Here is a 12,638-nt window from a genome sequence, read left to right on the forward strand (position 1 = left end):
GCAACGTGTCAGATGTTCTGAAGATCCAGGAGGTGAAGGAGAAATCGCAGGTAAGAACTACATTTATCTGACTGTCAAGATGAAAACTAGTCGCACCATGGAGTTCTTCCCTCAAAGGAGAAATCAACCTGTGGGGAAAAAAACCCTACCTCCCACCCCAGGTAGACCTCCCTCCCTCCTCCCCCCAGGCTAACTACCCCCCTGGGGAAATGCCCCATACTCACCCCTCGGCACAGATTCTTCCAGAGAAGTTCTACGTGTCCATCTTCTGCATCCTCGGTAAGTTGACTGAGAGATCGGTAATTTCGCGCATGCGCAGTTGCCGCAAACTGCTCCAAATGCGCATGCACATAAATACTGATCTCCCAGTCAGCCTACAGAAGACGTGGAAGATGGACGCGTGGAACTTTGCTGGAAAAATCTGCGCTGAGGGGTAAGTATGGGGCATTTCCCGGGGGGGGGAGGGAGGGTAGGGTTTTTTTTTTCCCCCCCACAGGTTGATTTCTCCTTTAAAAGGTATCACTACAGAGATGAACTGGCCCCTGCATTGTTTACACCTCAAATTCAGACTAACCCCCCTGCATTGTTCACACCCCTAAAGCCCTGTACTGTTCACACCTGAGAACCTGACTAAAACTGCCCACACTGATCACCTGTTCACAATTTATTGGGGCATCAGCACTGTGTCACTGGATGTAGCACATATTAGAGTGGTCCTGATAGGTTTCCCTGTCTCCTGTTCTGCCTGCCCTATGCTCCCTGTGTGTGTACGCCATACTCTGCCCTATTGTCCTTAGGTGTGCCATACTCTGTGTGTGCCATACACTGCCTTCCCTATGCTTCCTGTGTGTGCCATACTCTGTGTGTGCCTATGCTCCCTGTGTGTGTACGCCATACTCTGCCCTATTGTCCTTGGGTGTGCCATACTCTGTGTGTGCCATACACTGCCTTCCCTATGCTTCCTGTGTGTGCCATACTCTGTGTGTGCCTATGCTTCCTGTGTGCCATACTCTGCCTTTGGTCCAAATTACTGTAGTAACCAAGCACTGATTTGAATTACAGACTGGAATAAGAATAGGAGAGGGTCTGTGTAGAAAGCTGAGTAATAAAAAGTAGCCATAACAATAAATGTGTAGCATTGCAGAGCATTTGTTTACAGATGGGGTCACTGACCCCATTTGAAAGCTGAAAAGAATCAGAAAAAGACAAATCATTTCAATTGGCCTTCATTTTTTATTTACTATAGTTTTTTTTTTAAACATTGCTTACAATTAGTTATTCTATAACACAAAAAGTTAATGTAAAGGTGAACCACCCCTTTAAACTGGTCTGCTCCTGGTTCTTTTACCAGTTGCGACAAGCAAAATAAATAGAAAAACAGAAGTAGCTTATTTATTTTAAGAAAATAAAATGCGTATTGTGCTAGAATCGCTAGAAATTGATATTCAGTTTTGTATGAGTGCAGAAAAAGGGAAGGTTCAGCTGTGAAGTAGGGTGCAGCTTCCACTGAGCAGGTCACACACCCAGGATTGAGCTGCTTAGATTAAGGAGACATATGTAAAGGCATGCATGCCCATAAAAAGCCTATTAACAGAGAAAATAATAGGGAAATAATTGTAGTTTTCCTAGCGCTTCAAACGGCTTTATAGATATAATTTGAGAGAGAACGTTTTACTGCATATTTCTTTAAGGAAGACTAGAAATGTGAAATTTTTATTGCAATTCCACTCCGGCTTTAAAGGAACAGTTGTATGTAAAAAAAAAAAAAAAACTGGGTAAATAAACTGAGCAAAATAAAAACATTTTCAATATGGTTAGCTCAAACTGTAATCTATAAAGGCTGGAGTGAACGGATGTCTAATGTAATAGCCAGAGTTGGAGTGATATCACCCCCCAGCAGCCTAACAACAGAACAATGGGAAGGTAACCAGATAACAGCTGCCTGGTAGATCTTAATTACATTTTTGCGATAGTTCCCCTTTAATGTTGAAAACTGTCCTTTTAGATTCAGTTACTCAATGTCTTAAGGTGGCCATACACGGGCCGATAAAAGCTGCCGACAGACCGAGTCGGCAGCTTATTGGCCCGTGTATGGGGGCCCCCGACGGGCTTCCCCGATCGAGATCTGGCCGAAAGTCGGCCAGATCTCGATCGGATTGGGTTAAAAATCCCGTCGGATCGCGGCCGCATCTGTTCGTTGATGCGGTCCCGCGATCCGACAGCCCGTTTGGCGAACGCTAGGATCCGATCGTTGGGCCCTAGGGCCCACGATCGGATCAGCCCGATATTGCCCACCTCAAGGTGGGCATATCGGAGGGAGATCCGCTCGTTTGGCGACATCGCCAAACGAGCGGATCTATCCGTGTATGGCCACCTTTAGACAAGCCACACATTACATTGCACTTAAACCAGTAGCTTACTGTAGTAACTCATGTTAGTGTTGCAGTTCTTACATAAATGGAAACTGCCAGTTGCAGCTGGCAACATTCAACTTTCATTCATGACAATGACACGAGACATTGCACATCTCTGCTGTCTGACACATACAGGCAACTTTTAAAATGCAACATGACAGGGCAAAATGTTCAAACGCATTTAGCATTAAAGGAGAAGGAAATGTTCAATCTGGGGGGTGCCAAATGTCCCAATGATTGTAATGACTTACTTGATAACCTGGGCTGGTACTCCTATTGGCAGAAAACAGCACCAGCCCGGGGTACTTGCGAGCGATCCTCTTCCTCCCTTTTTGCTTCTTGCAGGCACGCATGTGCAGTACTGCTACAAGCATGACTAACAAAATAGCTGGCTTTTCTGTATACTGTGCATTTGCCGGTTGCTGGATTTTGAAGAAAGAAGGGAGGAACAGGATCACTCGCTCACAAGTACCCTGGGCTGGTCAGTTTTCTGCTAACAGGAGCAATGGCCTGGGCTATCAGGTAAGTTAGTGCTGTCCAATGGGCGGACTGTGGGCCCCCCACATGAAAATCTGCCCTGCTGTGACTGCTTACCTTGTGTAAGCATTAAAAGGTATCTGTTTATCTGTTCACACCTCTCTACTCTTCATGCCCTATGCTCCCTGCATGTGCCACACTCTGCCTGCCTTACCCTGCCTGTGTGTGTGTGTCATACTCTGCCTTCCCTATGCTCCTCCCTGTGTGTGACATACTCTGCCTGCCCTATGTTCTCTATGTGCGCGCGCCTTCCTCTGCATGCCCTATGCTCCGTGTGTGTACCATATTCTGCCTGCCCTATGCTCCATGTGTGCCATACTCTGCCTGCTCTATGTTCCCTGTGTGCCATACTCTGCTTGTTCTATGTTCCCTGTGTGCCATACTCTGCTTGTTCTATGCTTGTGTGCCATACTCTGCTTGCCCTATGTTCTCTGTCTGTGTGTGTGTGTGTGTGTGTCATACTCTGCATGCCCTATGCTCCGTGTGTGTCATATTCTGCCCGCCCTATGCTCCATGTGTGCCATACTCTGCCTGTCCTATGCTCTGTGTGCCATACTCTGCCTGCCCTATGCTCTGTGTGCCATACTCTGCCTGCCCTATGCTCTGTGTGTACCCTACTCTGCTTGTCCTATGCTCCGTGTACCCTACTCTGTTTCTCCTATTCTCCTTGTGTGCCATACTCTGCCTGCCATATGCCCCTTGTTTGTGCCATACTCTGCCTGCCGTACGGTATACTCCCGGTTTGTGCCATACTCTGCCTGCCCTATGTTCCCTGTGTGTGCACCATACTATGCCTGCCCTACTCTGCCTGTGGGAGGTGAGCCTGGTGGGGGTTTGTTAGCATTTGCAAATAGCGATTATAGGGTCCCCAAGATATTTAATCATGTACTGGGTGTTGCTGTGCTATCCGTAGGGGATGTGGAGCATATGGATTTAAGACCATGTCTAAATATGACAATTTTTTTTTTATGAGTGATGCGGGATATTCCTGCAGTGAACACCAACCATAAATGAGGATATATTCTTAAAAGGTCTTGGATGTGGTTTAAAAATTGGGGAGTGGTCAACACTGGTTTCCATAGAAGTTGCCCAGAAAAATTTCCAGCCCTCGATACCACAGAAGGTGGCCAGCACATAAAAACCATTTTAAATCACCCAAAATAATTGACACATCTGAGTGGCACTACTATAAAGCAGACATCTTTTGAAAAACAAACATATCAGTAGGTATGTCAGTCTGGTCACATTGGTTAAGAGATGCAAGATAAACCCAACTGGTATTGCTGAAGGATTTTGAGATCACTATGACCCATTAGTCGGATGATTCAGACACGAAAATGCTAGCCAGTGAAGGAAAACCCACAATTCGTGTATGTATGCAAGAGATGGGGACCGAAGCTGGCCTTAACCCCAAAGATATAGTCGTAGGAATCCAAGTTTTTCGAACCATGTGTGGATCGTCGCAACATTTTTTCGTACCATGGCGATTGGTCATTTAGTCAATCTGACAGGTTAAAAGATTTGTCGGGTAACGATAATTTCTCTGAATGTATCGCCTATCTGACAATATCAATGGGAGCTTGTCGCTAGAATTTGTCAGACATAACTTTCGTACGATTGCTGTCACAGGCAGAATATCGTCTGATTTGTTCTTTTTACTACTTTATTTAATCTGGATGGTTAGTGGTAGGTCGGAAAATTGGGAAGTCCGATTGTTTGATACAAAGGTAAAATCTGCACATCTATGGCCAGCTCAAGCACACATCCATTGTAATTTCTTCTTTGCCAAAATCTGTTCAGGCTGTTTTGGGCTATTACCTCCTCCCTTCCCCCTCTCCAGCAGCCTATCAACAGAACAATGGGAAGGTAACCAGATAACCGCTCCATAAGGGACACAATGGCAGATTCGGGGAGCTTTAGTCGGATGGTGACTAATCGCCTCTTCTGCGGGGCAACAATCTCCCCGAACTGCTTTCCCCCTGCTATAATGAGAAAACGCCAGTGTCCATGAACTCGCGGCGCTTCGATTTCCGAAGTCGCCCGAAGTTGGAAAGTGCCATTTTGATATTTTCCTGATAAAGTAGAACCCCCATTTTACGCTTTTTTAGGGGACCACAAAAAAATGGTGTAAAATCCAGGAAGCGTATTATGCATAATATATAGGTGGAACCACAAAACAACAATGTAAAATGAGGGGAAACTTAAAAATCAGGGGAAGTAAAATTGAGGTTCCACTGTAGTTCCCCTTTAAACCGTGCTTCTAAGAGAATCACCAAATATCATACCTCAAAAAAAAAATATATTGCAATGACAAACACTTCATTTGTTATCTTAAAACACAGTTTTCACAATATATTTTTAAAAGTTTTATTATCAAAGTTTCTTGTAAAACAAAATTTCAGGAACTGTACATCAACATGGCACAGATTGCAACCTACATTTTCTTATGGGAATCAACAAAACTGAAGCGTTCAAGATTCTGAAACAAACAAAAAAAAAAAAAACTCTCTCTCTACTAAGTGTATGACAGGATACAAGCACTATCAGATAGCTGCCACACTGATAGTGAACAAATCAAAACTGCTACCATAGCATATAAGCATCAGATTAAAAATGCACGGCCTGTTTAAGTTACAGACGGGCAAGAAGAACAAAAAAAAAAAAAAAAAAAAAAGGAGGACAGAGTGTAAAAACAGTCTACGTTACCAAAATGGGTGAATTTTTAACAAGGAGCATGGCATTCAGATCACTGGACATCCAAAAAAAATGTCTTGATAACAGCCTTCAGAAAAGGGTTAGTACATTTTATTTAAGCCAAAACCCACAACAGCTGTGGGGCTAATAATCTACTTACACCAGAAGGATGTGAACATACGATGTGGATCTTCCAATTCATTTGTTTTTCACAGCTAGGATGTTTTGCACACTGACGTATTCGGTTCATTTTCTATGTAGACCATGTATTCAATGAATCAGATTGTACATATGGTAAATGGGGAACTATATAGCAAACCAGATAACCCATGCGAGGTGTAGACGCATGCAGCATATTTGAAAAGTCACATCACACCAGAACGAACTGTTTGCTAACAACAATCCAGTTTGACCATACAGGACTTGTTATCCACTTCGACAAACTTATCAGCCAGAACGTTAATGTGTTAGGTTGGATACATTCACTTATAGCTCAGTTTTATATACGACAAAATTATAGGAAATATTTTAAATAGAAAATCAAAAGATATATATATGAATAACACCACCTCACATATTCACTAACATTCACATTTAAGACGCTCAGTCGCTCATATCCATATCCTCCTCGTGATGGTCATCCCCGTTAATTTTGGAGTCTTTCACCGAATCTGCTATTGGCCTTTCAGGTTCTTCACGCTGTGCTGGTGGGCTTGCTGGTGGGCTTGCTTCTGGGATCATGTATTCTTCCCGTCTTTCTTTCTCGCTGTCATATCCTTGTTCCTCTTCATCGTAGTCACGTGTTACCTGCTGTGTAGACAGAAGACAAGAGAGGTAAAGCATCTATCCATACAGCGCAAGACAGGTATGGAATCAAAATTTTCTCATTTTCAAACCTACTTTTACATCTTTCTCACTTTCAGATCTCCTCTCACGCTCCTTCTCCTTATCTTTACTCTTCTTTTTCTTACTGGTTGATCTTTCTCTTTCATCACGATTCCTCTCTCGATCCTTATCTTTCTTCTTTTCTTTTTTATGCCTGGAATTCAAAATATTTATTGTCCATAAGAGAGATACAAGGGCCCAATGCTACTAAAGTAAACCTCCACCCCAACCCCGTCAGGTCTTTATTACGGATACATGTTTTCCAGTGCTCGTCCATTTATATTTCAGTCTATAATTCTGTTGCTGCTTGTTTGCGATGACCCCATAAACCAAACTACTGAAATTCCATACAGGGGAGCAGAAAAAATATCTGATTGCTAATGCTGTTTTTCGTAAAATTCTCAGACAATTTTTTTAATATTGTAAATATTTGCGGTCAGTTTTTGGATGAAAAACTCTTAGCTTTTCAGTTCTTACAGGTAGCTACACACACAGCTGAAGACGCAGACTGGCAAAGTCTTTGTACTCCGACTATGGTTAAATATAATGCTATTCCATGATGAGGCATACAGCAGGAAAAATAAGTATTTAACACGTCAACGTTTTTTTCAGTAAATATATTTCTAATGGGGCTATTGACATGAAATTTACACCAGATGTCGGTAACAACCCAAGTAACATACCCAAACAACACATACAAAGAAATCAAAACAAATAGGTCCATAAATTAAGTTATGTGTAATAAAGTGGAATGACATAGGGAATCATTATTGAACGCATTTACTGGAATTTATTTAATGCTTCATAGAAAAGCCTTTGTTGGTAATGACCACCTCAAGACTCTTCCTGTATGGAGAAACTAGTCACATGCAACACTCAGGTGGGATTTTGGCCCATTCTTCCACACAGTCTTCAAATCTTAAAGGTGCTGGGGGCCTCTTCTATGAACTCTGATCTTCAGTTAGTTTTTCTTCAGCAGGAGTCTTACGCAGTGCATAAAGGCCATGACAGTTGAGTGCATTAACTGTACCTGCTAATTCAAGTTCTTTCTGAATATCTCTGCAAGTGATTCTTGGCTCTTGGGCAACTCTTCTGATTATTCTTTTGACTCCTCTGTCAGAAATCTTGTGAGGAGCACCTGGTCATGGCCGGTTTAAGGTGAAATTATGGATTATGGCCCCAACTGTGCTCAATGGAACATTCAGAAGCATAGAAAAATAGATTTTTGTACTTACCGTTAAATCCTTTTCTCTTGTCCTACATTGGGGGACACAGGCACCATGGGGATGAAGATCCTGTTGCTTGGAGAAAGGACACTAAAAGGTTAAAGTTGCTCCTCCTCCTCCGGGCTTCATCCCCGCCTACCTCCTCAATCCTCAGTTTTCTGACCGAAGAAGAGATGACGAGCCCTACCAATTGCCCATGTGAAGAGAAGGAGCTCCTCCCCAATGCAAGCTAAGCACGGTATGAACCACCTGCTGTTTGAAATCGTTGGTATTTGAACAACAAAAATTATATAAGATATTACCTGATCAATATTAACATGAACTAATACAGGGAGGGAAGGCCTGTGTCCCCCAATGTAGGACAAGAGAAAAGGATTTAACGGTAAGTACAAAAATCTATTTTTCTCTTGCCTAGATTGGGGGACACAGGCACCATGGGGACGTCCCAAAGCTACCCATGAGGGCGGGACTTTTTACCCCTAGTGTTCAGGGAATAACCACCTGCAACACTTTCCTGCCGAAGCTCGCTTCGGCTGAGGCGAATGTATGCACCTTGTAGAATTTGGAAAAGTTGTGTGTGGATGACCACACTGCAGCCCTACAGACCTGTTCTGCTGAAGCCTGGAGAGGAACCACCCAAGAAGTGCTGAGTGAAGAAGTAGAATGATCTGAACCCGGAAGGGTGTGGCCTTACCTCGTACCTCATAGGCCTTCAAGATTGTTGACCTAATCCATCTTGCATTGGTGGCCTTAGATGCCTTAAGGCTTTTCCGTGGTCCTTCTGGTAAGACAAAGAGGTTGTCTAGCTTCCTTCTACTCTTGGTAGCCCTGGTGTATGTTCTGAGAGAACGAACCACATCTACGTATGTAACTGTTCCAAATTTGTCTTTTGTTCAGGACAAAATGAAGGAACCAGCAGGTCCTGGTTAAGATGGAACTCCTTAGGAAGAAATCCAAGGTAGGTCTCAACACCGCCTTGTCCTTGTAAAAAATCAAAAAATGGTGGACAACAAGATAGAGCTGCTAGTTTTGAAACTAGTCTAGCCAAAGTGATGGCTAATAGAAAACTACCTGAAGAGTCAGCAGAGTTAATGGAATTGAGCCAATGGCTCGAACGGTTGCTCCTGCAATACAGAAGGTACCCTATTGAGATCCCAGGGAGGGATTGTATGACGGTATGGAGGTATCATCCGCAATGCTCCCTGTAGGAAGGTCTTGATGTTGGGCAGCATTGCAACCTGCTGCTGCTGAAAAAGGATAGATAAGGCTGATACCTGAACATTCAGTGAGCTGAGTGCCAGCCCTTATTTCTAAACCCTCCTGAAGGAACAACAATAGGCTACTTTCGTCCCAGGACTGTGGGTCTTTGGCTTTAGATTTACACCAGGATATGAATGTCCTCCATACCCTGTGGTAGATGCGTGCGAAGACGGCTTTCTGGCCCTTAGTAAGGTCGGTATGGCCTTTTTTGGAACTCCTGATCTGGCTAGGATTATGGCTGCAAGTGTCATGCTGTTAAATCCAGCCATGGTGAACTCAGGTGGAGGATCAGTCCCTGAGATAACAGATCTATTCTGTCTGGAAGGTAGAATGGTGCGTCCACTGATGAGCTCTTCGAACCAAGTGTGGTGTGGCCAGTAGGGTGCCACTACAACTGTTTCTACCCTTCTTGATTACCCTTGGCAGAAGTGCCAGTGGTGGGAAGACTAGAATATGCTAGATGAAACTGCCACGGAACCACCAGTGTGTCCATGCTAGGGCCAGAGGGTCATTGCTTCTTGTGAAGAACCTCGTAAGCTTGTTGTTGTACCTGGATGCCATTAAGTCTACTTCCGGAGTGCCCCGCCTTGCCAGAATCAGTTGACAAAACATCTGGGTGTAGGCTCCACTCTCCCTGATCTAAGGTCTCTCGGCTGAGAAAATCTGCTATCCAGTTGTCCACTCCAGGGATACTGCGGAGATAGCTGGTACCGTGTTTTACACCCACAGAAGAATTTGCTGTGCCTCTGCGAGGGCAGCTTGACTCCTTGTGCCTCCTTGGTGGTTGATGTAAGCCAACGCTGTCACATTGCCTGACTGTATTCTTACAGGTAGATCTTGAAGTCTGCCTGACCATTGGAGCAATGACAGGTAGATTGCTCTTAATTCCAGGATGTTGATGGGGAGTAGTTCTTTCTGTGACCAACGTCCCTGTACGGTTAGGTCTCCCAATACTTCTCCCCAACCTTGTAGACTGGTAACTGTTGTGATGACTGTCCACTGGTGATTGGGGAAGGGTTTTCCTGACGGAAGTGTTGTTGGTCAAAGCCACCAACTGATAGAGGTTCAAACTAGATCTGATAGGGGAATCCTGCAGTTTAGGTTCGCTCAGTTCCTCCTCTGGTGTTGGAGTAAGGCTCTGCATGGCTCTGGTGTGGAGCTGCGCATATGGAATCGCAGGATGACACTATAGTCCCTAGCACTCTCATGGCAACCTTAAAGGTACCTGATCCATTTTCTGCAGAGATGACAGGAGCCCCTGCATGGAGGTGATCTTGGATTGGGGAAGGAAGGCTCTTCCCAATGAAGAATTTAGATCAAGCCCTAAATATTCTGTCCTCTTGGGAAGGTATGAATCGAGATTTTTGGAAGTTTATCTGCCATCCTAACAGCATTAGTGTCTGGAGATGAGTTGTGGCCAGTGCCATGGAACTGGCCTTTACCAGTTGGTCGTCCAGGTATGGTATGACACTCACTCCCTGCAGTCGCAGGTCCTCTAGAGCCGCAGCCATGACCTTTGTGAATAGCCTTTGCGCGGAGGATAGTCTGAAGGGGAGTGCCAGGGATTGCCAATGTTCTCCTGCCACTGAAAAGTGAAGGACCCAGTGGTGGTTGGGATGTATGGGGACATGCAGGTATGCATCTTTGATGTCGATCACCGCCCTGAAATCCTCTATGTCCAGGGACATTAGGACTGACTGGATGGATTCCAACTTGAAGTGGTACTTCTTTACATGGTCGTTTAGTGCCTTTAGGTCTAGCACCAGGGAAAAGATCCATCCTTTTTGGGTACTATAAACAGGTTTAAGTAGAAACCGAAGCCCCCTTTTACCCTTGAGGGACCACCATTACTACCGCGGAGGTAGTCAGGGCGTGTAGAACCCCATGGAAAGCTGAGTGCCTGGGTTCTGTGGTAGGGAGCCTTGAGATGGAAAATCACCTCGGAGGTAGCTGAGCGAATTCTATGAGATAGAAATGATCTGTAGGACCCAGGGTTCCAGTACTCTATGCCGTCACACCTCCCGAAAGTGACTTAAGCGTCCGCCAAAGGGTTTAGCTTTCAGGGGTGGGCACCTCCTCATGCGGAGGCTGTTTGTCCCGTGCGGGCTTAGGTGCTGCTCTGCTTCCTGACCAAGAAGTGCTCTGCCTTGACTGGAATCTGGGGCGGGTCGGAGCTTGTTGCTTTTCATGTTGGGACCTCTGGCTCTGTAGCTTGAGAATTTTCCTTCTCTGTTCAGCACCAAAAAGTTTTTGTTTTTTTTTTGTTTTTCCGAGAATGGGGGACCAAGCAGAGACCACTTCAAGGTAAGATCTGTTGACCAGTTTTTTTTTTTGTTTTTTTTTTAGCCAAAGGAAACGTCTGGCTGCAATGGATTATGCCGAAGCCCTTGTGACGAGCTTAGCCGCGTCCAGGACTGCTACGCAAATTTATGTATTTGTGTCCGCTATCGGAGCTAGAAAGAGGTCTGTGGAGGGGTCTTCTGAGCCATGAGTTGGGCCACCTGTTCCACCCAAACTTCCATTGACCTGGATACCCATGGGGTGGCAATAATAGGTCGTAGAGTTCTGCCTGCTGCTGTAAAAATCGACTTGCAGAAACCCTCAAGACGTTTGTCGATAGGATCGTTAAAGGAAGCCGCATCGACTACTGGAATGCTGGTGGTCTTTGACAATTTAGAGACCGGTGGGTCCACTGCTAGGGGTGAAGACCAAGGTCTGTAAAGTAAAAGGATAAGTTTGAGTAAAGCAATGGAAAATTGGACTCTATGGTCTGGCGTTTTCCATTGTGCTTTAACAATGTCACCCAGCTGTTCATAGGCTGGAAAGACACAAGAAGACTTCTTTTGCCTCTTGAAAATGTTATTGGTTCGCTCTGCTAAAGGTGGGGTGTGCCTGAATCAGGCTCTCGACCTCTCATTGTGATCTAGGGGTATCCTGATCCTATTCATCTGCGGATAGGATCTATCCCTCTTCCCAATACCTCTTCCTGTTCATCAGGCAAAACAGGTGGGAAAAGGGGAGGTCGCTTTGTGGCCGACTGCTGAGTGACCGGTCTGTGAGGCTCTGTAGATAGATGCTGTAGGACCTTATCTAGAGTCTCTGGAATTCTGGCTAGGTTTTGTAGACCCACTAGAGATAGAGCGCACACCAATTCAGAATCCAAGCTCGTTTGATTAGCCGTAGCTGTCGCAGAGCTGGCTGGTAGGGCTGTGTGGGATTGTAATTGTGCAGGGACTGCTGCAGTCTTACAGGCTTCACATATTGGCTCAGCCAAAACACTAGCAAATTTAGGTCTGCAAGTAGCCCATGCCAAATACTAAATTGCATTGGTGGTACATGCAGTTGCCTGCTTGGGAAGGGACTGGTCATCTGCCCTGCCCGTCATGGCTATACTATGTAGTGCAACCCAGTAAGTAAGATATTGGGGAATATTAGGGGAGTCCAGAGGAGTGAACCACTTCTCCCTTAAAGTGCGATCTGTGGAGACAGAGGGAAGTAGTGAAAAACCCCACAGTAGGTCCCATAGAGAGAGGGAAGTGTTAATCCCCTAGAGAAAGAGTAAGGGAAGCGTAACTACCTATTCACCAAGGTAGGAAGGAATGGTGCCTTGTTCTTCTCTGTG

General features: G+C 44.9%; 1 protein-coding gene across 1 annotated transcript in view; it reads right to left on the reverse strand.

Annotated features, from left to right (window-relative positions):
* Positions 1–5,304: 5,304 nt before the first annotated feature.
* The window catches only part of srsf11.L (serine/arginine-rich splicing factor 11 L homeolog), a 33,440-nt gene continuing 26,106 nt past the window's right edge, over positions 5,305–12,638 (reverse strand). The window contains exons 11-12 of the mRNA XM_018258199.2: positions 6,546–6,684; positions 5,305–6,455 (exon numbers count right to left, since the gene is read on the reverse strand). Coding sequence (XP_018113688.1) covers positions 6,249–6,455; positions 6,546–6,684 — 346 coding nt within the window. The 3' untranslated portion in view covers positions 5,305–6,248. The remainder of the gene's footprint in view (positions 6,456–6,545; positions 6,685–12,638) is intronic.

Source organism: Xenopus laevis, chromosome 4L (genome assembly GCF_017654675.1).
Source record: "Xenopus laevis strain J_2021 chromosome 4L, Xenopus_laevis_v10.1, whole genome shotgun sequence".
NCBI lineage: Eukaryota > Metazoa > Chordata > Amphibia > Anura > Pipidae > Xenopus > Xenopus laevis.